Raw genomic sequence first — 25,066 nt, forward strand, 5'->3', positions numbered from 1 at the left:
GCTCAGTGGTAGAACTTCGATTCCTGGTGAGGGCACCCAGGAGAAGTGACCATCATCTACTTCTTCTACCCTCCCCCTTCTCTCTTTCTCTCTCTCTTTCTCTTCCCCTCCTGCATCCATGGCTCGATTCTAGCAAGTTGTCCCTGGTGCTGAGGATGGTTCCATGGCTTTGCCTCAGGTGCTGAAATAGCTCAGTTGCTAAGCAACAGAGCAGCAGCCCTAGATAGGCAGAGCATTGCCCTGTTGGGGGCATGCCAGGTGGATCTTGGTCGGGGTGCATGCAGGAGTCTGTCTCTCTGCCTCCTGCCTCTAAGTAAAAAGAAAAAGAAAATCCTTAATCATGTCGACACGCTTAAATGTAATCATATCAACATGTTTAAACTAAACTTATTCCCCAAAATTAAAATCTTCAGTCCTTCCTGAGACAAGTTATGGTCCCATCTTTGTTTTTGTTTAACAAGGGAGAGCTGTATCACCCACTAATACCCTCTCCCACCCACTATGTTTATTTTCTTTTAAAATAATTATCATTATGTCTTCTGTAAAGCACACTTTTTTCTAGTTCTGTCTTCCTCCTCAGAAACCAAACTATCACCTATAATTAAATAATAGTCTCTTGATTCTACCTCCTAGTATAGAGGGCTATGTAGGTCAGATTTCTTTGTCTCCTTCTTACACCTCCCCTCATCTCCTTGTGAATGAAAATAGTTTTTCTAGCATTTTTCCCTAAATAAATGTCCAACCCTTATATTCCTTTACCCTTAAAATTGTGTTACCATAGATTTTTTCTCTGATTAGTACAAAAGCTTGTTAAAACCCTTTCTTAAAGGTCACTTGGCTAACAGGATTTTCCTTTTTTATTTAGAATTCAACCTAACTTTATCAGGTCATGATCACACTGCCAAAGGTCACTGTGAGTTACGTTCTCCTACTCCGCACGCACAGAATCATGACTGTTTCTGTCCTGTGCCTTTGTTCTTTCCTGCAGAACATTTCCCCAAGACATTCTAAGAACACATCTTCAACTGCCCTTTAAAAATTATTTGTTAGAAATGTAATATTGTCTATGATTTAAAAATTGTCTTTGACCAACATTATATACAGGGTGGGGCAAAGTATGTTTACAGTTGTGAGTCTGCGAAACCAGGGTTTATTCTTCTATTATGATTTATTAATTACTGCATTATTTTCATATGAACAACTCTATACTTACTTTTGCCCCACCCTGTATTCTATATGGCTAGGAGCAGTAGCCCTTGATTAGTATTTCTCTCACATTACAACCCCCCCCCAAAAATGACTATTAAAAAGTGATGTATCTCTGTCATCTTTAAAATTCATATCAAAATTTTTATTATAATTCTAGATACTTGAAAGAATCTAATTTCTCATGCATCATAAATATTGACATTTCAAAATAAGGCTATGTTATGTCCTAAATGTACCAAAATGAATCTGAAATGTATCAAAGCATTTTGAAGCTCATCATTTTCCATTTAGTCAACATAAACAGGCTCTTCTGTAAATGGTATACAGCTACACCCTTCTGCTTGAACTCATATTTCTATCTTATTTCCCCCTCAGCATTTTTCCTAATGTATTGTATAGTTATGCTTACATCTCTCCTTGTAATGAAACATACAGTTAAATTTATTTTAAAAGTTCTTGTGGCCTGACCAGGTGGTGGTACAGTGGATAGAGCATTGGACTGGGATGCAGAGGACCCAGGTTCAAAAACCTGAGGTCGTGGCTTGAGCATGGGCACTTCCAGCTTGAGTTTGGGTTCACCAGCTTGAGTGTGGGGTCAATGGCTTGAGCCCAAGGTCACTGGCTTGAACAAGGGGTCACTTGCTCTGCTGTAGCCCCCATGATCAAAGCACATATGAAAAAGGAATCAATGAACAACTCAGGAGCTACAACGAAGAATTGATGCTTCTCATCTCTCTCCCCTCCTGCCTTTCTGTCCTTATCTGTTCCTCTCTCTGTCTCTGTCATCAAAACAAAAAAATAAAGTTCTTGCAGCCCTGGCAGGTTGGCTCAGTGGATAGAGCATTGGCCCAGCCTACGGAATTCTCAGGTTTGATTCCCAGTCAGGGTACAAAAAAGAAGTGACTATTTGCTTCTCTCCTCCTGCTCTTCCTCTTCTCCTCCTGCAGCAGTGGCTTGACTGGTTCTAGCATTGGCCCCAGGCACTGAGGATAGCTCGGTTGGTTCCAGGGCATCAGCCTTAGGCACTAAAAGTAGCTCAGTTGATTCTGGCATTTGCCCCAGACAGGGGTAGCCAGGTTAATTCTGGTTCGGGCACATGTGGGAATCTGTCTCACTATCTCCCCTTCTCTCACTTAAAAAAGTGTTCTTGAAACAATAAGTTTCTGTGTTAAGTTTTAAATTCTGTATTATTTTTCTAATATCAGTACATCATAAATAAATTAGAAAAAATTATAAATAACTATCAAATATAAAAATACATCTTTATGCCTGACCAAGTGGTGGAATAGTGAATGGAGCATCAACCTGGGACACTGAGAACCCAGATTCAAAAACCCTAGGTCATCAGCTTGAGTGCGGGCTCATCAGCTTGAGCGCAGGGTCACTGGCTTGAATATGGGATTATAGACATGACCCAATGGTCACTGGCTTAAGCTCAAAGGTCACTGGCTTGAACCCAAGGTCACTGGCCTGAATAAGGGGTCCCTGGCTCAGCTGGAGTCCCCTGGTCAAGACACATATGAGAAGCAATCAATGAACAATTAAAGTGATGTTATCAATGAGTTGATACTTCTCATTTCTCTCTTCCTGTCTCTGTCTCTCTACCTGTCTGTCTATTTCTCTGTCTGTCTGCCTCTCTCATATGTGTGTGCTAAGAAAAAAATACATCTCTAAATAACAGATATAGCAGCTTTTTTTCAATAAATTTAGTGGTCCTTGGCTGAATATCATTTTTTGTTAGAATAAGGAAATACTCAGCATCAATTCAAGTCCTAGCTTTCCTCTCTACAGATGGGTCACAAAAAAAGGAATAGAACTAGCCACATTGTAAGAGTGACTTAATTCTTTGAATACTAAAGTTATCCATAGTGTCCTATCATCTTACATAACATTCATGATATACCCACTGACAATGCAATCAGGTTCTCCTATAAAAGCAAATAATATAGGCATACACCTCATTTAGTTACCCGTAATTAGAGTCATTTGCTTTTATAGTTTCTCAGAAGTATAGCAAAATATTTTACCAAGACTTCTCAAATGAACCGTTATTATATTTCATGGTCTTCCACTTACAGGCATCTTGTTTAGTCTAAGATATTCAGAAAGGGTTGGGAAAATTGTCTTTAATAATGTAATTTTTTAATAAAGTCATTTTTTCTTAATCACTCTAAACACATATTTGTCAAAACCTTGGGCTTAAGCCCTGGCTGGTTGGCTCAGTGGTAGAGCGTCAGCCTGGCGTGCAGGAGTCCCGGGTTCAATTCCCGGCCAGCGCACACGGGAGAAGCGCCCATCTGCTTCTTCACCCCTCCCCCTCTCCTTCCTCTCTCTCTCTCTCTCTCTTCCCCTCCCACAGCCAAGGCTCCACTGAAGCAAAGTTGGCCTGGGCGCTGAGGATGGCTCCTTGGCCTCTGCCTCAGGCACTAGAATGGCTCTGGTTGCGGCAGAGCGACGCCCCAGATGGGCAGAGCATCGCCACCTGGTGGGCGTGCTGGGTGGATCCCAGTCGGGCGCATGCGGGAGTCTGTCTGACTGCCTCCCCGTTTCCAGCTTCGGAAAAATACAAAAAAACAAAACAAACAAACAAACAAAAAAAAAAACCTTGGGCTTAGAGATTTAGAATTTTGTTTCTGGAAAATGTCCATCTGATAGCCTAACTAGCAAAGCCAGTCCTCATTATCAAACCAATTGGCCAAATCAAACTTCTTGTGTTTGAACATATTATAATATGTCCCCATGACAACCATCTTTCTTACCCCTGAACCAGAACACAGGCTACCACGCCCTACTCCCAATGTCATGCTCTGTTCTAAGACAGGTTATAACGCCCCACCTTGGGTTAATGTTGCTTTAATTGAAAGAGGCTTTGCTGACACCAATATATCCAATTGCTTCTCTGTAAGGGACTGGGAGGTTTGTGCACTTGGTGCATAATAAGGTTCTGATATTTGCAAGACATTCCTTTTTTTATTCATTTATTGTTTAATTAGCGAAGAGCAACTGAAAGGAGCAGAGAGAGAGGGGAGAACAACTTGACACCTTTACCCCAATGTTCCAAGGCAGATCAACTTTAGGAAAGTGTCCAGATGCAAGCTGAGGCTCCAAAAACAATTGTTTTAAAACCATAGTGTCCATGTCCCCCTTGGAAAGCCTTCATCTACCCCTAGCAATTCACATAAAATAAACCTGCTGTGGTTACTGAGATGTGAAACAAGGTAACTTGATGATCTCATCTCTGGGCATGATTAAGTCAATATTTTGAGGAGGGCCAGATATCTAAACTATCTAACTTTATAAACAAATTTCTCATCCTCCACAAAATAACTACAGTTCATATTAGATCATTTACAAAACTGTTAGTCTCTTAAGTCTGTCTTGCTAGCTTAAATGTCAGCTGAAGTTTTTCTAGTCCTCCTCCCAGCACTCACATCTCTGCATTATAAATATACTGCTCACAAAAATTAAGGGATATTTCAAAATGAATATGAAGCGATAAAAAAAAGCATTTGACTTATTTTATTAAATGAGAAGATCAGAAAAGCAAACGACAAGTCAAAGAAAAATGTTCGATTATGCAAACGAGATGCAAAACCAACTTTTATTTCATTGGTGAAAATGCACTATACAAAAGGCTGAAAGTACTGGAGTATCTGCACATTTCCTGAGCGCTATCTTTGTGAGCAGTGTATAAGTATAAAGCAGAATGAGAAAAGGTAAAACACAAATGTGGAGCAGAAACAATGACACAGCGTGATAAGTATCTCAAAATTCCTCTTGTTGTTTAAAATGCATTAGGACTTAAATTTCCTGAAAATAAATAAGAGTGGCCATTTATTACTACCTGTAATAAAAACAGTGGTTATTTAGAAAAGCAATTAAATCTTGGAGGTACAATAAAGACCATTTGGACATTCAAAATGAAAAGTTGTCAAGCAGAATGATTTATATAGAAAGAGAAACAGTTTAGTAGAGCTTTAAACTAACATGGTTTTGAAAGGGCAAAAAAAAAAAAAGATCAGTTTAGCTTTTCTTTTTTTTTGGCTCTTATTTCACTGAGTTCCCATGATACTCACCGCCTCAGTGTGAACAGGATGCACAGCAAAGAGCAACGCCGTCACAAAAGCCAGCCTGCGATTCTTGAAGACAGTTTTGTCACAGGTGTACATCAGCACAAGAGTCACCAGGCAGTGTAAAATGACATTCACTGCATGAAAGTAGAACGGGTTCATGCCAGTCAAAAATATGTTTAGCCTGGAACCAAAGGACAAAAGTAAAAACAATTAGCTACAAACATAGCATAAGCACAAGGAAGTCAGAGGGAATCCACCATTTTAAAAAGGAAGTTGGTTATTCAAGTAATTATTTTTAAATGACTCCTAACATCAGGTTACTCTACATATTTAAGTATCACATTTTTCCTATTTCAGAATCTCCTGTCTGCAGGAATCATAGCAAATGCAATACAATATTACTTCAGAAAGTTCCGTGGTCTCGCTGAGAAGTTAGGCAGATAGATGCCGAATTTATTTCCCTCTCTTCGGGACGAATGCAAACACCGCCAGTTCCTACCAAGCAGCTGAGTGTTCAAAGGCAAGTGCACAACGCTGTAGGTCAGAGTCACAGCCAGCGGACATGGGATGGAAAATACCGACGGTGAGTGTGGTCACTGTTGGGGCAAACTAGGCATAAAGGTGTTCTCTCACCGCAGTACCACCCAGAACTAAATTTCCAGATTATGCACCAGAAATTGTTTTTAAATACCACCCCACTAGCAAGCTTCAGCACACCTGCACGTTACTACCAGCCACCGCTGAATTTAAAAGGATGAGCAAAAGCACAGCTTTCTGAATTTCTAGTTAATGTTTCCTAACACAAATTCCCACAGATCTCGGAATCTTAATTCTAAGATGATGACAGAGAGAGAGAGAGAGAGAGAGAGAGAACCAAAAAGAGAAGGGAAATTTATTGTTCAACACCTTAGAAAATGCTGAACAGGAGACTTTGAAAGGTTGCCTTCAATTTAATGACAGGACCTACTATCCCCAGTTGAGGGCGCAGTGTTACAGAAACCGCGCGGTCCTAGGGCATGGTTCTTTCCGGGAGCATCTACACCCCAAGTGGTCTTTGCCCACAGTTGTCTATACTCCAGCCAATTTCTCCAGAACAGCAATCCCACATCTTTATTTTCATGTCTTTTATCTGCTTCTTACAGAAACACCTCCTCTTTGCCCAAACAATGAAGACTATAAAAGCCAGCTTTAGCGATGACAGATGCACATTCTAAATATCTGACTTGACTCGTGCACAGCTCTAACCTACAGAATTTTAAACATCTCAAGTTTTATTTGGACACATGACTCTAAACATCATGGTTACTAACTGACTCCCACTGAATTACTAATTTTCATTCCCACTGAAGGAGTCATGGTCCTGACTAAGCTTAGAAAAATGAATCCCTGCGTGGGATCCAACGCCAAGGCTCTGCCGCCAGCGGGGCGGGCGGACTGTGAGTCTGTGTACACCTCAGCATCCCTATGACGGGAGTCTGGCGTGGAATAACTCCTCCAGAGGGGAAGAGGAACCAGCAGTGAACTAGGGGACTGGCAGGTCCAACTAAAGAAGAGAGAAGAGTGTCGTGTCCCATTCCAGGGGAAGAGACCCCACATATGGTGAGAGAGCTGCTGGTAATAAGGCCGCTAGAAATGGCGGAGTTGTGAGCAGGCAAGTCCAAGTCCCCATCCTCGGACAACTTGGGTGCAGTTCCGTAGGAGCCCATCCCCCTGAGATGGATTGTACACTGTTTTCCATTTCCTCAGACTGAGCTTTCCAGACCAACCAAGCCATTAATTTAAAATTCATTCAGATCTGTGACTTTGAGAGAAAACGGGCAATCTCATATCCAGGCAGTGGATGTTCACATTGGAAGGTCTGTGGTTGTCACTATGTGTAAAGGCTTTAAAAAAACACATACCTTATGACCAAAAACTTTAATTCTAGAAATCTCCCATAAGGAAATAACCATAAAAGTGTTAATATGTGTGTGTGTGTGTGTGTGTGTGCGCGCGCGCGCGCGTAAGCACACATGCAATATGATGCTATAATAAAAATTGTATATTTTGGTCTTCAACCTGACTCTTGGTCAGATATTATAAAATTTTTATAATTTCTAAAGCAGTGAAGGTACTAGGAGCATCTTTTGTGGTAATATTTGGTCTTTGCCCTAGTTCTTAAATCCTTGCAATATCCTGGGTGATAGAAGGGTCTTGTTCTAATGAGGTGATCTTGGTGGGTGGATCAATAGCTTCAAGATGGGAACTGGTCACCAGAAAGATCAAGCCATAATTAGAAGATTGGAAATTTCAGCCCCACTCCCTCAGAGTAGGAAGAATGGTTACGGATTGAGCTAATAATTGATCACATCTACATGACGAAGCTTCCACTAAAATCCCTAACTACATGGTGCAGAGAGCTTCCAGGTTAGTGAATACATCAAGTGATAAGAGGATTCAAGCACCCCAACTCGAAGGAGAAAAGCCCTTGTCCTGGGACCCTCCACACTTTGCCCAATGTATCTTTTTCATCTGGCTGTTCATCCTTTATCATACCTTTTGTTATATAATTAACTATCAACATAAGTGTTTCCCTGAGTTCTATGAGCCATTGTAGTGAACTATTTCTTGAACATGGCCATGGGACTCCTGATTTGTAGACAAGTTGGACAAAATGTAGGCTTACTTATGATTGACCTTGGAAGTGGGGGCAGTCGTACAGGACTGAGCCATTAACCTGGGGGTCTAATACCATCTCCAGGTAGTGTCAGAATTAAATTGAAATGTCAGACACCCAGTTGGTGTCAGAAGAGTGATCATTTGGTGTCAGAAGTGTTATGAGTTGAGGAAGAAACAGAATTATTCTTTTCATTTACAAGGATGCATCTCACTGTTATAAAAATGGCCATAAAGAGAAAGCAAGATATCTAATATGCCAAACCCCTGATGCATTTGACTATTCCCACAGATATAATACTATGTAGATCATAATTTAAGACAACAAATGATAGCACTGGTTTTAAAAAGGGGACAAAAGACTTGTTGTTTTTCTAAAGTAGTCATGATTCAACCATTTGAGAAGTAAAAAAGCATCATCACAGAGTGTTATTATTACTACATCACCACAGTTTTATGAGGTACTTAACGTACATTCTTTTCCCCTTCTAAAAATGACATGAAATGGTAGGCATGAGTCACCTCTGCAGCCCGGATGTATCGCATCTGAAAATGCACAGGTGCCATCCATACAGATTATTATTTCTGGTAATGGGTTAGGACAGAGTGCCTGGTATTTTAAATGAATTCAATTAGATCTCAAAATATAAACATAACTTGCTGAATGGGAACCGCTGCAGTAATAAGGTAACTGCAGAAAATCCTCTCACATGGTACCTAATACTGGTGAACCTAAGCTTTGAGAAGTTACCTAGAATCTAGTATTTGGAGAGTTTCCCAAGTGTCTAAAAACTATAGGAGAGTGAGCTTAAAACAAAATAATAACATAATTTTAGAACTTATCCTATTTGTGAGCACTGGAAAAAAATCTGATTTTGGGAGTCAACATAGATTCACAAAAAAGAGGTTTAACTGATCGGCCTTGTATATTAATAGGACAGGGGAGGTGAAAGACACAGCGCATCGTTATTTTAACAAAGGCACTTACAAAATCTCTCAGAATCTTCATGCATGCAAGATAGAATAAGACAGATTTGTAGCTAACACATAGAGTGGTGAATAATAAATCAATGTCTTCTTGGATGGAGACCTCCAGTGTATGTCACAAGATTCTGATATTATCTCTTGCTGTCCAGTATTTTAATCAAAGACTTAAATGAATCTATCGTGCATGCAAACCAAGCTTGCAGGAGGTCTGTAACTGGAGAGGAGAATTACTGTCCTGGGAGATTGACTTACAGAGATTTATAAGGAGTTTAAATGCCTGCATTTGTTCATAAATTCTAACACAGAATACAGGTAAGAGTGAAGGCCCACATTTAGACCTAAAAGAGAGCAAAATACCTGCAATCAGATTAAAACTGTACATAATGGTATTGTCCAAGGGCTGTCAGTTTGCCCTAAACTCAGAGTTATTGTGTCTTGGATATCAAAACAGACCAAACCACAAATAGACGGTGAGCTGAATAAGTCAAACTATTTTTCATTTCAATCCACTCCAACAGATATTTGTTGAGCACTTATTACATGTCAGGTATGATGTAGGGCTCAGAGATACAAAGGGAAGACATAGAGTTAACAGCATAGTGAAAGAAGGAGAGGCACTTAAACAGATAATTAATGGCTAGTTTAGAAATACTAGCAAGGGGAGAACCTACGAGGTGCAGAGATAGGCAAGACAGAAGTATTCTACCCACAGACAGGATTGGGAAGGTGGTTGGTATCCAAGATGAGACCAGCAGCCCTTTAGAGTGCTATTTAACCCTTTGAGTAGTGAGTTTTTTCATGCTTGCTGACCCCCAGGAGTGAGTTCTTTTTTTTTTCAAAAAATAAAATTATTTTCAGTTACAGTTTTATTAACTTAAAATCGTGTTTTCTTGATAACCAATTTATGGAAACAAGAAGAACATGCATTTGCCTTTTTTTAATGTTGCCTTACATGTTTTTAAAATGAAAGTTTTTGTATGATCATATGCCAGATGGTCAGGAGGCACGAGGACATACGTGAACGTTCGTACTGCTCAAAGGGTTAAAGGCTGAGCACCTTTACAGGAGAGCTCCAGGGTGCTAGGGAGATGGAGGCTCTCAGAGTGAGAGCTCAGGACATCAAACTGAGGAAACTGGGGATGCTCAGCCTAGAGAAAGGTGATAGAAATGATACCAAGTTCCCCAAAGGAAAAAATCTTTGCCGTTTTTATGGTTATATCTCCAGTGTCTAGCACAATGCATGGTCATGGTTGTCACAAAATAAATAAATGAATAGATGGGAGTACGAGTGAGTGAGTAAATGAATGGATGAAATACTGACGCAGCGCAGTTTCAGCAGCTCCCAGAGGGAAAACTATGACCCAAAGACAATGTTGCAAACGCGCTGTCCAAGATCTAAGTTTAGCCTGCAAATTGTTGTTTCACCTGTAAACATTTTCTTTTTTTAAATAGAAAAGTTGCCATTTTCTTTTTAAAATGTCACCTGACATTATTAAAATAGGTGATGATTTTACTATACATAAAAATTTCCAGCTTCTCTTCAAATATTAGAAGACCTGGCAACTCTGGGCCTCAGTGGCTACATGCTTCTGCCTCCAGGGCTATTTTGGGGTACCCATTTAGATGGTGCAAGTACTCACCATTTGCCACAGTGCCTGCCAATTACTAGGAGGCAGACTGCAGCTCAAAGAAAAAATATTTAGGCCCTGGCCAGTTGGCTCAGCAGTAGAGCGTCAGTCTGGCATGTGGAAGTCCTGGGTTTGATTTTTCGATTTCCGGTCAGGGCTCAAGAAGAAGCGCTCATCTGCTTCTCTATCCCTCCCCCTCTTCTTTCTCTCTGTCTTTCTCTTCCTCTCTCGCAGCCAGGGCTCCATTGGAGCAAAGTTAGCCCAGGTGCTGAGGACGGTTCCATGGCCTCCACCTTAGGTGCTAGAACGGCTCTGGCCCTCTGGCCACTACAGAGCAACACTCTAGATGGGGAGAGCATCGCCCCCTGGTGGGCATGCTGGGTGAATCCCGGTAGGGTGCATGGGGAAATCTGTCTGACTGCCTCCCTGCTTCTCACTTCGGGAGAAGGGAGGGAAGAATATTTAAAACTAGAATAAGTATTGAATAACCATAAGTGTCCATGCAGAAGCATGGTAACAGCCCACCTTAAACACCACCTACAAAAAACATTCTCTCAAATTCCACATCACCCTGAATGCATTTCTGTTACAGAATTTACTCAAGTTTCCTAAACTTTTGTACTATATTCTTCAAATGTTATCAGTATTTTTCATACATTTTAAGACGTTAATGTCTGCATCATTGTCTCTGTTGCACTCAGTGATGGATACAATGGATTCCGAATGAAAGGTGACTGAATGAACAAATAAAACTCACAATCACTTGGACCTTGGAAAAGATCACCTTTCCCTTCCAGTGCTACACTATCTCACTTTTATTTGAGTTAGCCTTCATTTGTCATTTAAAGTTAGACCAAGCAGCCTGACCTGTGGTGGCGCAGTGGATAAAGCATCAATCTGGAAACACTGAGGTTGCCGGTTCGAAACCCTGGGCTTGCCTGGTCAAGGCACATATGGGAGTTGATGCTTCCAGCTCCTCCCTCCTCTCTCTCTCTCTCTCTCCCCCTCTCTATAATGAATAAATAAAATCTTTGAAAAAAAATTTTTTTTTAAATTAGGCCAAGCAATAGAAAATAAAATGAGTTTGTTTGTTTTGTCTGAAATAATCTTAATAATCATGTTTGACTACTTGCAAGCCTTTCAAATTTCGGCAAATCTGAACACAAAAAGCTCCTCCTCCATCTGAACTCGTCTGCTTCCTTATAAAACTGCCCAGAAAGGTGAGGGCATAATGAGCTCACAGAAATCAGAGGGTACCAGTCCCCAGGAAAGGTCACAGGGTCACCCAGTTCGGCACCAAGAAGTCTCAGGAGGAGGGATGAAGAGGGGGAGGAACGAGCCTCTGGCTGCCCCGTCTCCTCACCCTCTCACAGCCCCCAGCTCTAGACAAAGCCCATTCCTTTCTTCTAATTTTCTTCTTTGAAAAATAGCTCTGGTTTATATAAAAAAAAAAAACCAACAAGCTGTATCTCAGGAAGACACTTGTACGAGGGACTACACGAGGGTCCTTCCTCAATGGGGAGCCCCTCACCGACTCCACCTCAGTAGGACAGCTCTAACTCCAGGAAAATGTCAAAGGTTTGTAAAAGGTTTAAGAGGTCGTAACTCTACATTGTGGTGATTCAAGCCTGTTTTTTGGCCCTGTACTGGAAATTTTCCTGGTATATAATAGATCAAGCAACATTTAAAAGCGTTGACCATCTACTTTATCCACCGGGACAACATATTTAATAAGCCACCACAAATGATCCCTGTGGGTCAAAACATTGTGATGACCACTGCCTCCTGCTAGCTTTATAGTATAATAAATGCAGTCATCTCGTCTTTGGCAGCTAAGCTCTGTCACCAGGCCTCTGGCACTCCAGGACCCCCCCCACACACACACACACACATACACTGAAATCAGAAAGCCACCTCAATAGCAGCATCTCCTATATTACACTTTGCCTCAGACAAGAGTTTCTCAAAGTTGCAGGCGCTCCCTCCTCCATGTACTTCTCAGGGTCTCGGTGGAGAGAAATCATCGGTCCTCTAAGGGAATCGAGTGGAGAGGTAGGCGGGAGGTGTCTGCAGGCAGCTGTGATAAATGCATGCTAACATTTCTATCTCAGTGAGTCCTGGGATTCTTTTCTCTACATTATGCCAGGAGACTTTGGTATCTCAACCTCATTAAACATAGGCTCCCACTGAGCCCTGCTGGTTCCCAGAATTCTGAATCACCTGGTATGGTAGCTACAATCACTGATTCCTTAATCCCATCAAGATATTTTTAGTCAGTAGATCTAAAATGGTGCCCAGAGATCTGCCTCAAACAACCCTGTGATTCAAGATAGGTGATTCTCAGAACAGAGACACACAGGTCTCAGAGCTTAAGGGGAGGTATTCGGGGGACACTAGAATCTATGTAAACCCAATAAATTAAAATAAAATTTTCTTTAAAAAAGGCATGTGTTTGTGGAGTTGCTGGATGCAGTGTAATTCTGACATTGACTACCCAGAATTCATGCAGATTTCACAGCTGAGGACAAAGTCCCTTACAAGACTCCCCGCACTTCAGACTCCAGCTGCAACTGCAATGGTCCTGAGCCACTTGCATGTCTGACAAATTTGGGAGTTTCCACAACTCACTCAGATCAATAATTTGTAAGAACAGCTCACAAAATTAAGGAAAGCACTATATTTATGATCAGTGATTTTCAAATGGTGTGCCACACGAATTTTTAGAATGTGTAATACCTGACTATTTAGTCAGGGCACTGGCCTTTCTTACCATAGGTGGTCAAATAAGAATATGACAATAGCCAACACAGGGATAGCCATCTGGTATGAATGAATCAAAATTATACTTTTTTTTTCTTTCGTCAGAGCAGCATAAAATATATTTTTTGATGAGCTGCATAATTTTAGTAATTTGTTTTTGTGGGCCATGAAAAAAGCTGAAAACGCTGATTATGATTATAGTTTTATTGTAAAACAATAGCAACAATAGCAACAAATCAAAACCAGTCTAAAGCAAAGGGTCATGGGGTGTGGTACCTCCCATGTCTTTAGAACGTATCATCCTCTCTGCATACTGATTACCAACCAGAGAAGCTCAACTAAGTCTCAGTCTTGAGTTTTTAACTGAGGTTTCATTAAGTAGGCTGACTGATCCAATCATTGGCCATGTGAGTGAAGTCAGTCTCCAGAACCCCATTCCCTTCCAGGAGGTTAGAAGGTAGGACTGATACTTAGAGCATGTGACTCTAAGTCCCAGCTCTCTAATCAGGTTTCTTTCTGAAACTATCTGGAGGCCCACTATGAGTTACCTCCTTTTCAGCATAAACCCACGTGTGGCCCCAGTGGTCCACCATGAACAACAGAGGCACACCTATGATTCTCGAAATTCCAAGGTTTAGCATCTCCCTCCAAGGAACCTGAGACAAGACCAAACGACATTTTAATTGTACAAAATAAGGAGAAGTCAGAATCATCATAGTTCTTTTGAGAAAGTATTGTTGGGTATTTACACTGTATTTGATACAACCGGAAATGACAATTCATGTCTACCTTATTGAGTAGGGGAAAAAAGGTCATTCCTTATAGACAAAAGGACAATGGCATGAAAGATCTTTAGTCCTCTGAGAGCAAGGTGTGAAATAAACCATGTAACTCTGAGGTTTGCCTCAGAACGTAGAGCTGCTATGTCCGGCCTGAAACTTGAGAGCAAGCATCCAACCATCACACTTCAGTATGCCAGGCAAGAGGCCTTTGATCCAAAAGTACTAAAGACCTCATGCTCTGCAGTCCCAGTCCCAGTCCCAGTAGGTTACAATAAGGAGCCACATTACGCCTTTCAGAACCAAAGCTACCTCTTAACTTCCTCGCAATAAGCAGAACCCACTGGAAAATTGTGTCTGGGAATTTCTTGCTTGCCTCTACTTTTCTCTTTGATAGAGGAAGACAAATAAGGTTAAATAAGCCAAGAAAGAAGTCAAGCAGACTTTTTCCTCTGCATTATAAAGGTGTAGTCCTACCTAAATATTTACCTGAAGAAGTCAAGTGTTCACAAAAATGATAAATTTATCCTTTCAACAGCCATTTATTAAGCCTCTACTTTGCAAGCCAGGGAACTAACTATTCAAGGTGCTAAAGATATCCCTCATGGAGCTCACAGGGTGGTAAGAGGAGATAAAAACCAGCAATAAATATATGATGCCAGGTAGCAGGCAGCAGTGAGGGCTACTTAGGCAAAAAGGGTAAGAGAGTAAGGATGAAAAGAAATGGAGAAACAAATATCTGCTCTTTGAGAGCAGGTAGCCAGGGAAGGGCTCTGGGATGAAGTGGCATTTGAGAAGAAACTGAAGATGGCGAGAGAGTGAGAATGCGCAGACCTGGGAAGAGCATTGGAAGAAGAAACTAGTGCAAGGCCTGGTAGCAGCAGTACGGCCCATAAAAAGCACGAGAATGCTGTTCCCCGAATGCCTACAGAGATAGAAGGGGGTTGATCGACCAGAGGTCAGACGGGTGGCCAGAGGTCAGATCAAACAGGAACTTCGTAGACCAGAGACCGTTTTTTACCATTTGGAAAAAGAACACTGACATTATTTTGGCATGATCAAGCATTCCTCACCTCTCTTTTTAACCATGTATTCAGTTAGGAAAAATATTAATGTAGTTCCAAAGAAAGATAGAAAAGACATTTGTTGATTGAAAAAAAAAGAAGACTGCTTCAGAAAGTTTTTTCCAAGTCTTCATTTACAAACTTTTCTATAAAAACCTTCATGAATCAAAAATATGTTCTTTCCATTTTCCATCCCCCCTGCACTACCAGACTTTTGTCTAAAGCCCATTTTTACCTTTAAAGTATATCCTAACAGACAATAATCAACCTCCTCCTCCTTGGGTTTCTGCAATAACCTTGGTTCATCATAAAATTTTCAGAAGCCATTTTTTAAACTTTTCTCTAGAAAAATCTTTTTTGCCTCCAGTCATATTTTCCTTGGCTAGATCCATCACGGGACATCCTAGACAATCTCATCAAGCATCCTGAACAATCTTCACTTGTTTCCTATCACAGACTTCGAAAACAAACTTATCAGTCTTATAGCAGTAACCTATCTCACAATGAATTCCCACAGCAGTCAAATCAAAAGGAAGGGAACAAAACAATAAGCCACCATATCTTTCAAGTTTGGAACATAGAAGCTAAAGCTGCTTTTCATGGTTGGTATATCATTTCTGACTAAAAGATGCAAACTGCTGCAAAAATACTCTCAAGATCCAAGCATTAAAATGCTGCAACTTGATACAGCTGCACATATTAAGATATTCTATTTTTTAACTCCGGCAATTTAAATTACCCACTTTCACTCTTATGGTTTGCATTCCCATTAGAAGCCTTCAATAAAATAAAACTTTATCACAAACTAGTAGAATACTATGATCTAATAGCCTAAACACAAAGAGAGAATGGGTTTAAGGTGCTTTGATTTGCCTTAACTTGGCCATCTTTAAAATTAAAAAACCAGACCTGTGGTGGCGCAGTGGATAAAGCGTCGACCTGGAAATGCTGAGGTCACCGGTTCGAAACCCTGGGCTCGCCTGGTCAAGGCACATATGGGAGTTGATGCTTCTAGTTCCTCCCCCCTTCTCTCTGTCCCTGTCTCTCCTCTCTCTCTCTCTCTCTCTCTTCTCTCTAAAATGAAAAAAAAAAAACCCTAAACAAAAAAATTAAAAAACCACTGGCTCAAAACTTGTTGAGCTGCAACTGCTTCCTGATGTGTCATGGCACTGCCACTAATCCAGCAGGAGCTCTTTCTCAAGAAGAAGAGGCTGGGGAGGAAATTAAAAGGCTAAGTACCTTTTACACCAATCAAGGCCAGTTTTCAAGGTGGGGTTGTAGTCATCATGGGGTTCAGTTCTGTGTCACTTCAGTGTCTACAGAGTGACTCAATGTGTTTCTCCTGATTCCATGGTTAAAAGCAGGTCATGGCCAGTGAAGGATTAAAGAAGCAAAATAAAAAAGACTACTGCTGCAGATTAACTTTTCACAGATGTGTTTATTTTGCTCTACAATGGTCCAAAAATAGTCCTGTGTGCCCTTGGAAATGATCTTGTGAAGAGACTGAATATAAAATGTGACAAGAAGCAGAAATTCTCAATTGACTTCAAGGAGCACAGAAAGATGACCATTTGTATCAGTTAAGATTTGACCAGAGAAGTGGAACCACCAGGAATAATACAGCAGAAGAGATTTCCTATACAGATTTGACCTTCCATAACTCTGGGAGCTGGTAATACCCTCTGGAAGGGGGCTGCTTCTGTGTCTGTAATCGAAGTGGAAAGCCAGCAGGCATTTGGGAAGGGAGGATGGATGCCCTTGAAGTAAGGGAAAGGAAGGATGAGCTGGGACCCATAAAGATGAACTAGAGCATACCTCTACTCCCCACAACCTCTAAGCCTCCAACTTTAATGATGCAAACAGACTGGCATCCTTCCCTACAGAGCTGCTCCCTTACCTGCACCATGATTCCAAGTAGCTAAAGGAGATCTGGAGAGTCTCGGAGGAGCTGTGGACCCAGCTTTAACTGCACACCAGCAGCAGGTTAGCCAGAGTGTCTAGGACTGCAATAGCACCGAAACCAACACCAACCTTCTGAGTGGGAACATGGCCACTTCACTTTCACTTTCTAAATCTCAAAGAAATTTCTTTTGTGTCCAGCTCTAACCCAGAATAATACAGGAAAGTAATTTCCAGGAAACTCAGTTCCGGTTTAGCTAAAACAAAGCTACCACATCCTGATAAACTGCATTCATTTTCCACTGTGCCCTGCCCTTCAGACTGGCAAAAGTAGACACTCGGATAATTCATTTCTTCATTTCAAATTCAATCCATTTCTTACTTGAAAAATTCTGTGAACAGTATCTTTTTACACAAGCAAGCACCTCTATAATAACAAGCATTACACAACTTTATTTATTGTTTATTCTTAAGGGAATTTCTAGCTCTCCATGGTGTAATACTCATTCACTGAATCAGAGATAATATAGTACTTTTAATTTAAAAAATAGGTTTGAGTTTTGCACTGGGAAGGACACTGTGAAGAGGGTGGGATGATGAGCTATAGAGTGGGAGAAAATGTTTGTCAAGCAGATATCTGCCAAAGGACTTGTACCTACACTATATTAAGAGTACACCATGAATATGTAAATCTTATCACTAGGATGCAAAGATAGCTCAACATACACAAATCAAAGTGATAGGCCACATTAACGAAGAATAAAAAACACATGCTCATCATAAACATGATGCAAAAAGAACACAAAATTTAACGTCCTTTAAAGGAAAAAGACTTTTAACAAACTAGGTTTTGAGAGAATTTACCTCAACATAATAAAGAACATTTTTGAAAAGTTCACAGTTTACATCATACATTATAGTGAAAAACTTAAAGCTTCTCCTCTGAGATCAGGAACAAGGTAAAAACGCCCACTTGTGTCACTTGTATTCAGCATAGTACTAGAAGTTCTCATCAGAGCAATGGGCAAGAAAAAGAAATAAAAAGCATCCAAATCAGAAAGAAAGAATTAAATTTGTATCTGTTTACAGATGGCATAATCTTACATGTAAAAAACCCTACAGACTCCACCAAAAAACAATTAGAAATAGCACATGAATTAAGTAAAATTGCAGGATACAAATTCAACATTAAAAAATCAGCTGTATTTCAATATATTAATAATAAAGTATCCAAAAACTAAGAAAAAATTTTCATTCCATTTACTAGAGTATCAAAAAGAATAAGATATATTTAAGATTAAACTTAGAGCTGAAAATACTTGTACACTTAAAACCACAAATTACTGCCTGACCAGGCAGTGGTGCAGTGGAGCAGTGGATAGAGCAGGGTCGGGAACCTATGACTCGCGAGCCAGATGTGGCTCTTTTGATAGCTGCATCTGGCTCACAGACAAATCTTTAATAAAAAAAAATATTAATGTTAAAAATATAAAACATTCTCATGTATTACAATCCATTCATTTCCTACCGCTCATGTTCATGGTTGCAGGTGGCTGGAGCCAATCACAGCTGTCCTCCAGGACAACACCAAATTTTTATTGGATAATGCATAACGTACACGGGTCATTGTATGGCTCTCATGGAGTTACATTTTAAAATATGTGGCGTTCATGGTTTTCTCAGCCAAAAAGGTTCCTGACCCCTGGGATAGATCATTGGACTGGGATGCTGAGGACCCAGATTCAAAACCCCGAGGTCACCAGCTTGACTCATCCAGCTTGAGCATGGTGTCTTTGGCTTGAGTGTAGGATCATAAACATGACCCCATGGTCACTGGCTTGAGCCCAAAGGCTGGTGGCTTAAAGTCCAAGGTCTCTGGCTTGAGTCCAAGGTTGCTGGCTTGAGCAAGGAGTCACTGGCTCTCCCGGCACCACCCTCCCACTTCCAGTCAAGGCACATATGAAAAAGAAATCAATTAACAACTAAGATAGGGCAATGAAGAACTGATGCTTCTCATCTCTCTCCCTTCCAGCTTGTCTGTCTCTCTCTCGTTAAAGAAAAGAAAGAGAGAGAGAAAGAAAGAACACAAACTACAGATCAAAGAAATTAAGGAAGACACAAATTGAAAGATGTCACATGTTCATGGAGAGGAAGACTTAATATCATTAAAATGCTTATATGACCCAAAGCCATCTAGACCTATATAGATTCAATGTAATCCCTATCAAAATCCCAATAGCATTTTTTACAGAAAATTTATTTTAAATCATAAATTTCTTTCCGAACCACAAAAGACCCTGAATATACAAGAAGAAAGTACTAGAGACATCACATTTTCTGATTTCAAAATATATTCCAAAGATACCATAATTAAAATAGTATGGTACTTTTGCTTAAAGGCTTTTAATCACTGTAAAAAAAAATAGAGGACTGGATGAAGAAGATGGGGCACATATAAACCATGGTATACTATTCAGCTAGGAGAAATGATGACATCGGATCACTTGCAGCGGAATGGTGGAATCTTGGTAGCATTGTGTGGAGTGAAATGGGCGAATCAGAAAAAAACAGGAACTGCAGGATTCCATACATTGGTGGGACATAGAAGCGAGACTAAGAGGCATGGACGGGAGTGTGGTGGTTACGGGGGGGGGGGGGGGGGGGTGTGGGGGGGGAGGGAAGGAGGGAGAGGGGGAGGGGGAGGGGTACAGAGAGAACTAGATGGAGGGTGGTGGAGGACGATCTCTCTTCGGGTGATGGGTATGCAACAGAACTAAATGACAAGATAACCTGGAAATGTTTTCTCTGAATGTATGTATCCTGATTTATTGATGTCACTCCATTAAAATAAAAATTTATTTAAAAAAAATAGTATGGTACTGGTATAAAAGCAGAAATATAGACAAAAGAAAAAGAACAGAGAGTCCAGAAAGCAAACTATGAATACAGGGTCAAATGAGTTCAACAAGGGTGCCAAGAATACACAATGGGGAAAGGATAATTTCTTCAAATAAATGGGATTGGGAAAACTGAATGTCCACATGCAAAAAAAATCGAGTCAAAATGTATTAAAAATTTATCTAAGACTTGGAACTGTAAAACTCCTAGAAAGAAAACATAGAGGGAAAACTTCCTGATATTAGGCTTGACAATGGCTTTTTAGATATGCCATCAAAAGCACAAGCAATAAAAGCAAAATGATACAAGTAAGACTACATCAAACTAAAACGCCTCTGCATAGCAAAGTGAACAATCCATAGAATGAAAAGGCAACCTACAAAATAGGAGAAAATATCTGCAAGCCATATATTTGATATGTGATTACTATCTAAAACATATAAGAAACTCTTACAACTCAAAGCATAAACAAAAACAACCTGATCTAAAAATCAGTGAACATAAATAGACATTTCTTCAAAGAACACATACAAATGGTCAACAGGTATATGAAAAATGCTAAACATCACTAATTATCAAAACCTAATCATGCAGGGCCCTGGCCAGGTAGCTCAGTTGGTTAGAGCATCATCCCAACATGCCAAGGTTGTGGGTTCAGCCCTGGTCAGGGCACACAGGGAGCAAATCATGAGTGCATGAATAGATGGAACAACAAATTATGTGTCTCTCTCCCCCTTCCTCCCTCCCCCCACTCTATCTGAAATCAATAAAAAAAATTTTAACCTAATCATGCAAATTAAAACCACAATGAGATATCACCTCACACCTGTTAGGATGGCTTTTATTTAAAAAATAATAAGTGTTTGTAAATACGTGGAGAAATTGGAACCCTTGTACACTCTTGCTAGGTAGTAAAATGGTGCAACCACTATCAAAAACAAGATAGAGGTTTCTCAAAAACTTCAAAATACAATTACAATATGATCTAGCAATCCAACTTCTGGGCATTTACCCAAATGAACTGAAATGAGGATGTAGAAGAGATATACGCACTTGCAAGTTCACTGCAGCATTATTCACAACAACCAAGGTATGGAAACACTGAAGTGTCCAAAGTCAAATGAATGGATAAAGATAAGTGGTATATGCATATAATAGATTATTCAGCCTTTATAAAGCAGAAGGAAATACTGCCTTATGTGACAGCATAGGTGAACCTGGAGGACATTATGCTAAGTAAAATTGGCCATTCACACAAGTCTACTTATGAGGTCTTATAATAGTTCAACTTTTAGAAATAGATCAGAAAATGGTAGCTGCCAAAAACAGGGTTGGGAGAGAGAGCAGTTGCTGTTCAAGAGGTATATTGTTTTAATTATTCAAGAGAAATAAGTGTGGGAGATCTACTTTACAACATTGTGCTATAGTTAACAATGCTGTGTTGTGCACTTAAAAATCTAAGATGGTAGATCTCATATTGTGTTCTTACCACAATAAAAATACATACATACATACATACATACATACATAACATTTTTAAAGTGGTTTTACATTCTCAAAGATTTGTTCAAACAGGCCTATCTTAAGATACAGTTAAAAAATCTGCACATATTTAAAAAGCCACTTGCTGTTTTCACCAACTACTTAAAAATGAAGACAATCTATGTAAAGCGCCTAGAATAGTTCATGAGTACGGTTTTCTGTCCTTCCTTGCAACGATCTTTAGAGTTGCGTGGGTCCAGCGTGACTTATGGCATCCCTCTGCATGCCCAGCTTTACGCTATTACATCAGGTGACTGTGTAAAGGAAACTTTCAGGTCTTAACTTACATCAATGCCTGTGAGTACAGAAGGATTATTAGCTCACTCTGTTTCTGAAGAGGCACCCAGCACTTTCTAATTAGTGCCCTGTTGCATCTCAGAATTTTGCCACCTCATCCATGGCAAAATAAAATAATTTTTAAAAGTATATGTTGCTTAACCAGTAAGAGACACTATACAAAGAGCAATGCGTCTTAGACATCAACCTGCTTTTTATAACCAGAGATTGTAGGAGTTGCCCTGCCCCCTAACTCTCCTCCTCCTTCGCCCCTCTCTTGCCGTATCACTGATAACTTTTCTCTTCATCAGTGGCTTTGCCTCATTGTCTGCCTTTCTGCACTCTTCTCATCTTCTGAAGAAATTTAAAAAAGAAAAAAAAAACATTTTAGAAAGTCAAGAAGTGAAAGCACTCTTCCTCACCTCTCACCAACTGGGCAGGTATTTGACACTGACCTTAAACATTAAATGCTCAGGCCAGGGACCTAGATGGTCTCCATGGCTATTCTAAGTCCAGCACACCCCATGCTGTGAGCTTCTGCATCTCAAATTAACCAACAGCCCTCACTGTAATAGATGAAAAAAGTAGGTCAGTCCAAGGCTTAAACATTTATATGTGTGCCATCTAAGGACATTTTCAAGAAACATTTGGAAAATTGAAAATACTGACGACTCAGTAGCTAGAGGCCAGGGCAAGGTCTCTTGACAAGTGCTTCTGATGACTTAGAAAAGGAAACCATAGCAATTGGCAACAATTCACAGGCTTTGGACTTGCTGCTGAAAACCAAAACTACTTTCCAAGAGGACAAATGTTTATAAAATATTCTCTTCGGAATCAAATGTGCAATTTCCACACCCTCCTTAAAACATTAAACTTTCAATGGAAAGAATTAAGTCAAAAGCCCGTGAATTGTTGCCAATTGGTATGGTTTCCTTTTCTAAGTCATCACAGCCACCTGTCAGGAGACCTTGGCCTCCAGGCCAGGGCAGGCTTTTCAAACTGCCTACCCTGTCTCAAATAATCATTACCATAAAGACGGGTTCATATTACACCCGATGAAAACGGCTTCAAACGCTGATGATACTGCACCAACATTATTTCAACAGTTTTATCTGGCACACTATAAGCTTAAATGCAAATTATAAGGGATCGAATCAAGCTCATGACTTATGAGATAGCACTTAAATCAGCCCTTCTCCCTTTCCATCTGAAGCTAGCCCTCTTTCAAATTCAAGAAAATTCTCCACCCTACAAAAACCTGGCGTTCTCGGTTCCCTTTTACACTTTATTCACACCATGAAACGCTGAATCATGACTCCGAGATTGTAAAAGAAAAACTATTTCCACCGGGGACGCCAGGATCCCCAGAGGATCCCACGCTTCTGAGTTCCTTTGCTTGGCACCTTTTAAAGTCTAAATCGGGGCCCTTTCCGCAGACTGGAAAGGTTCCGGGAGCGGCCAAGACTGCAGGTGGGGAAGATGCTCTGCTCACGCTCCTGCTCCTGCTCCTGCTCCTGCCCAAACTCGCGCAGCCCTGGCAGCTCCCGCTTCGCCTCCGCGGAACGCGACCCCATCTGCAAAGCTGTACAGCAGCCTCCGAGCAATTTTCAACTTGGAAGCATCAGCGCCACAGCCACCGCTCGGAGCTCCTCGGGCCGGCCGTGGTCCCACCGGACCGCGTTCGGGCCGGGGTCGGGGGGCTGCGGAGACCGCCTCTCCAGCTCCACTCCCGGCCGAGGTCCGGCAGACGAGCCCGCCGAGAGCGCAGACTCTTGAGAAACTCGATCCCAACTCCCCAGCCCGCGCCTCCGGAACCGCCCGGGAGCCCCGAGAAGCGGGGCCGAGGTCCACGGAGCGGAGTGGCGCGGACAGCCTGAGCAGCAGGGAGGCACGGAGGGGAAGGGGCAGCAAGAGAAAAAAACACCCCCCAAGCGCGTCCCGCAACTTCTCCCAGCCCGGGTTGGGGAAGCGAGGGGACACGGCGGCGCTGCGAGTGCGCGGCGAGGACTCACTTGAAGGTGAGGACGCAGAGCGGCCGGTAGGACTTGTGGCTGGTGTTCTCGGCCATGCCCTTGCCCCAGAAGTCGTTGGTGAAGATGCCCCAGCGGAGCGGGGTGCCGGGCCGCAAGTCGGGGTTGTTCACGATCGCCCACACGTCGTCGTGCACGAACTCGCCCTGCAGGGAGCGGCTGTAGCACAGGCAGCTCGCCCCGGCCAGCAGCGCCGCGGCACCGGCCGGCGCGAGTCCGCAGTCCCGCCGCCGGGAGGGCGCGCGGTCCCCGCCGCCGCCGCCGCCGCCGCCGCCTCGGGCAGAGCTTGTCACCACCATCGCGCCGCCAGCGCTGCCCTGGCCTCTCCCGGGCGTCTGGCATCCTCCCCCGCCGGGGCTCCGGCGGCGCGCGGCAGCTGCCCGGAGCTGGGCTCGCGCATGGTGCGGCGGCCCCTGGTCCCGCCGCTGGCGCCCCGCGCTGCGCCGCCGCCTGAGCCTCGGAGTTGGCCCAGCTGCAAATAAACAGCAGTCCCCCCGCCTCCCCGGGCCATCGCCACCTCCTCCGCCCCACTGCGCATGCCCCGCTCGCTCCAGCCTCCGCCAGCGCCCCCCCATCCCGGGACACGAGCCGCCCCGCCACACACACCCCGGCGCCCGCCGCCCGCGCCGGGCTCGCAGCCGCAGTCTGTCCCCCGCCGCGAGAGTTCGCGCGCACGTGGAGCGGGGGTCGTGGCGCCCAGCTGCCTGCGTTCCCTCCCGCCCTGCCCAGCTACGGTCACCCGTGTTTCTTCCACTCCCCTAACGGGGCTGGGGAGCACCTCATCTGACCGGCGCCTCCGGGCCCCGGGGCCAGGACGGGCTTCGCTGGGGCGCGGCCTGGACCCCCCACCCCTCCCTCCGAGAGAAAAGTGGCCGCTGCCTCCCGGGAAGTTCCCGGCTTTTCAGCACCCCGGACAACAGCTGCAGCGGCGCCGGGAGACACGCTCTGCCGCCCCGCACCCGCGCTCGGGTCTTGTCGCCCACTTCGCACCCCCTTTCCCGGGCCCTTCTGCCCCCTACCCAGCGCGTCGTCCCGCGGTTGCAGCCTCGGGGGGCGGAGACCGCGGGGAAATAGAGCTGCCCAAGCCCCTTTCCGAAAACCTGACCGGGGACTTCCAGCCAGCCCTGCCCCGTTTGTCCAGAGGTGTCACTGGCTGTTTTCCTTTACCCTCCATTGGTCTGCTGGCACGTATAAGAAGTCCCAGGTTCTATTTTTTTTTTTTTTTTTTTACTGAAACTTGAGATAATACGGGAGATGCCGAGCAAA

The 25,066-nt window shown here is 42.5% G+C and overlaps 1 protein-coding gene across 2 annotated transcripts in view; it reads right to left on the reverse strand.

Annotated features, from left to right (window-relative positions):
* The window catches only part of TMTC1 (transmembrane O-mannosyltransferase targeting cadherins 1), a 297,501-nt gene extending 273,216 nt beyond the window's left edge, over positions 1-24,285 (reverse strand). Inside the window, exons 1-2 of one of the 2 annotated variants that reach the window (XM_066258034.1) lie at positions 23,783-24,285; positions 5,286-5,463 (exon numbers count right to left, since the gene is read on the reverse strand). In XM_066258034.1, coding sequence (XP_066114131.1) covers positions 5,286-5,463; positions 23,783-24,099 — 495 coding nt within the window. In that variant the 5' untranslated portion in view covers positions 24,100-24,285. The remainder of the gene's footprint in view (positions 1-5,285; positions 5,464-23,782) is intronic. The other variant, XM_066258033.1, reaches the window with a different exon arrangement.
* Positions 24,286-25,066: the final 781 nt, after the last annotated feature.

Source organism: Saccopteryx bilineata, chromosome 2, assembly GCF_036850765.1.
Source record: "Saccopteryx bilineata isolate mSacBil1 chromosome 2, mSacBil1_pri_phased_curated, whole genome shotgun sequence".
Taxonomy (NCBI): domain Eukaryota; kingdom Metazoa; phylum Chordata; class Mammalia; order Chiroptera; family Emballonuridae; genus Saccopteryx; species Saccopteryx bilineata.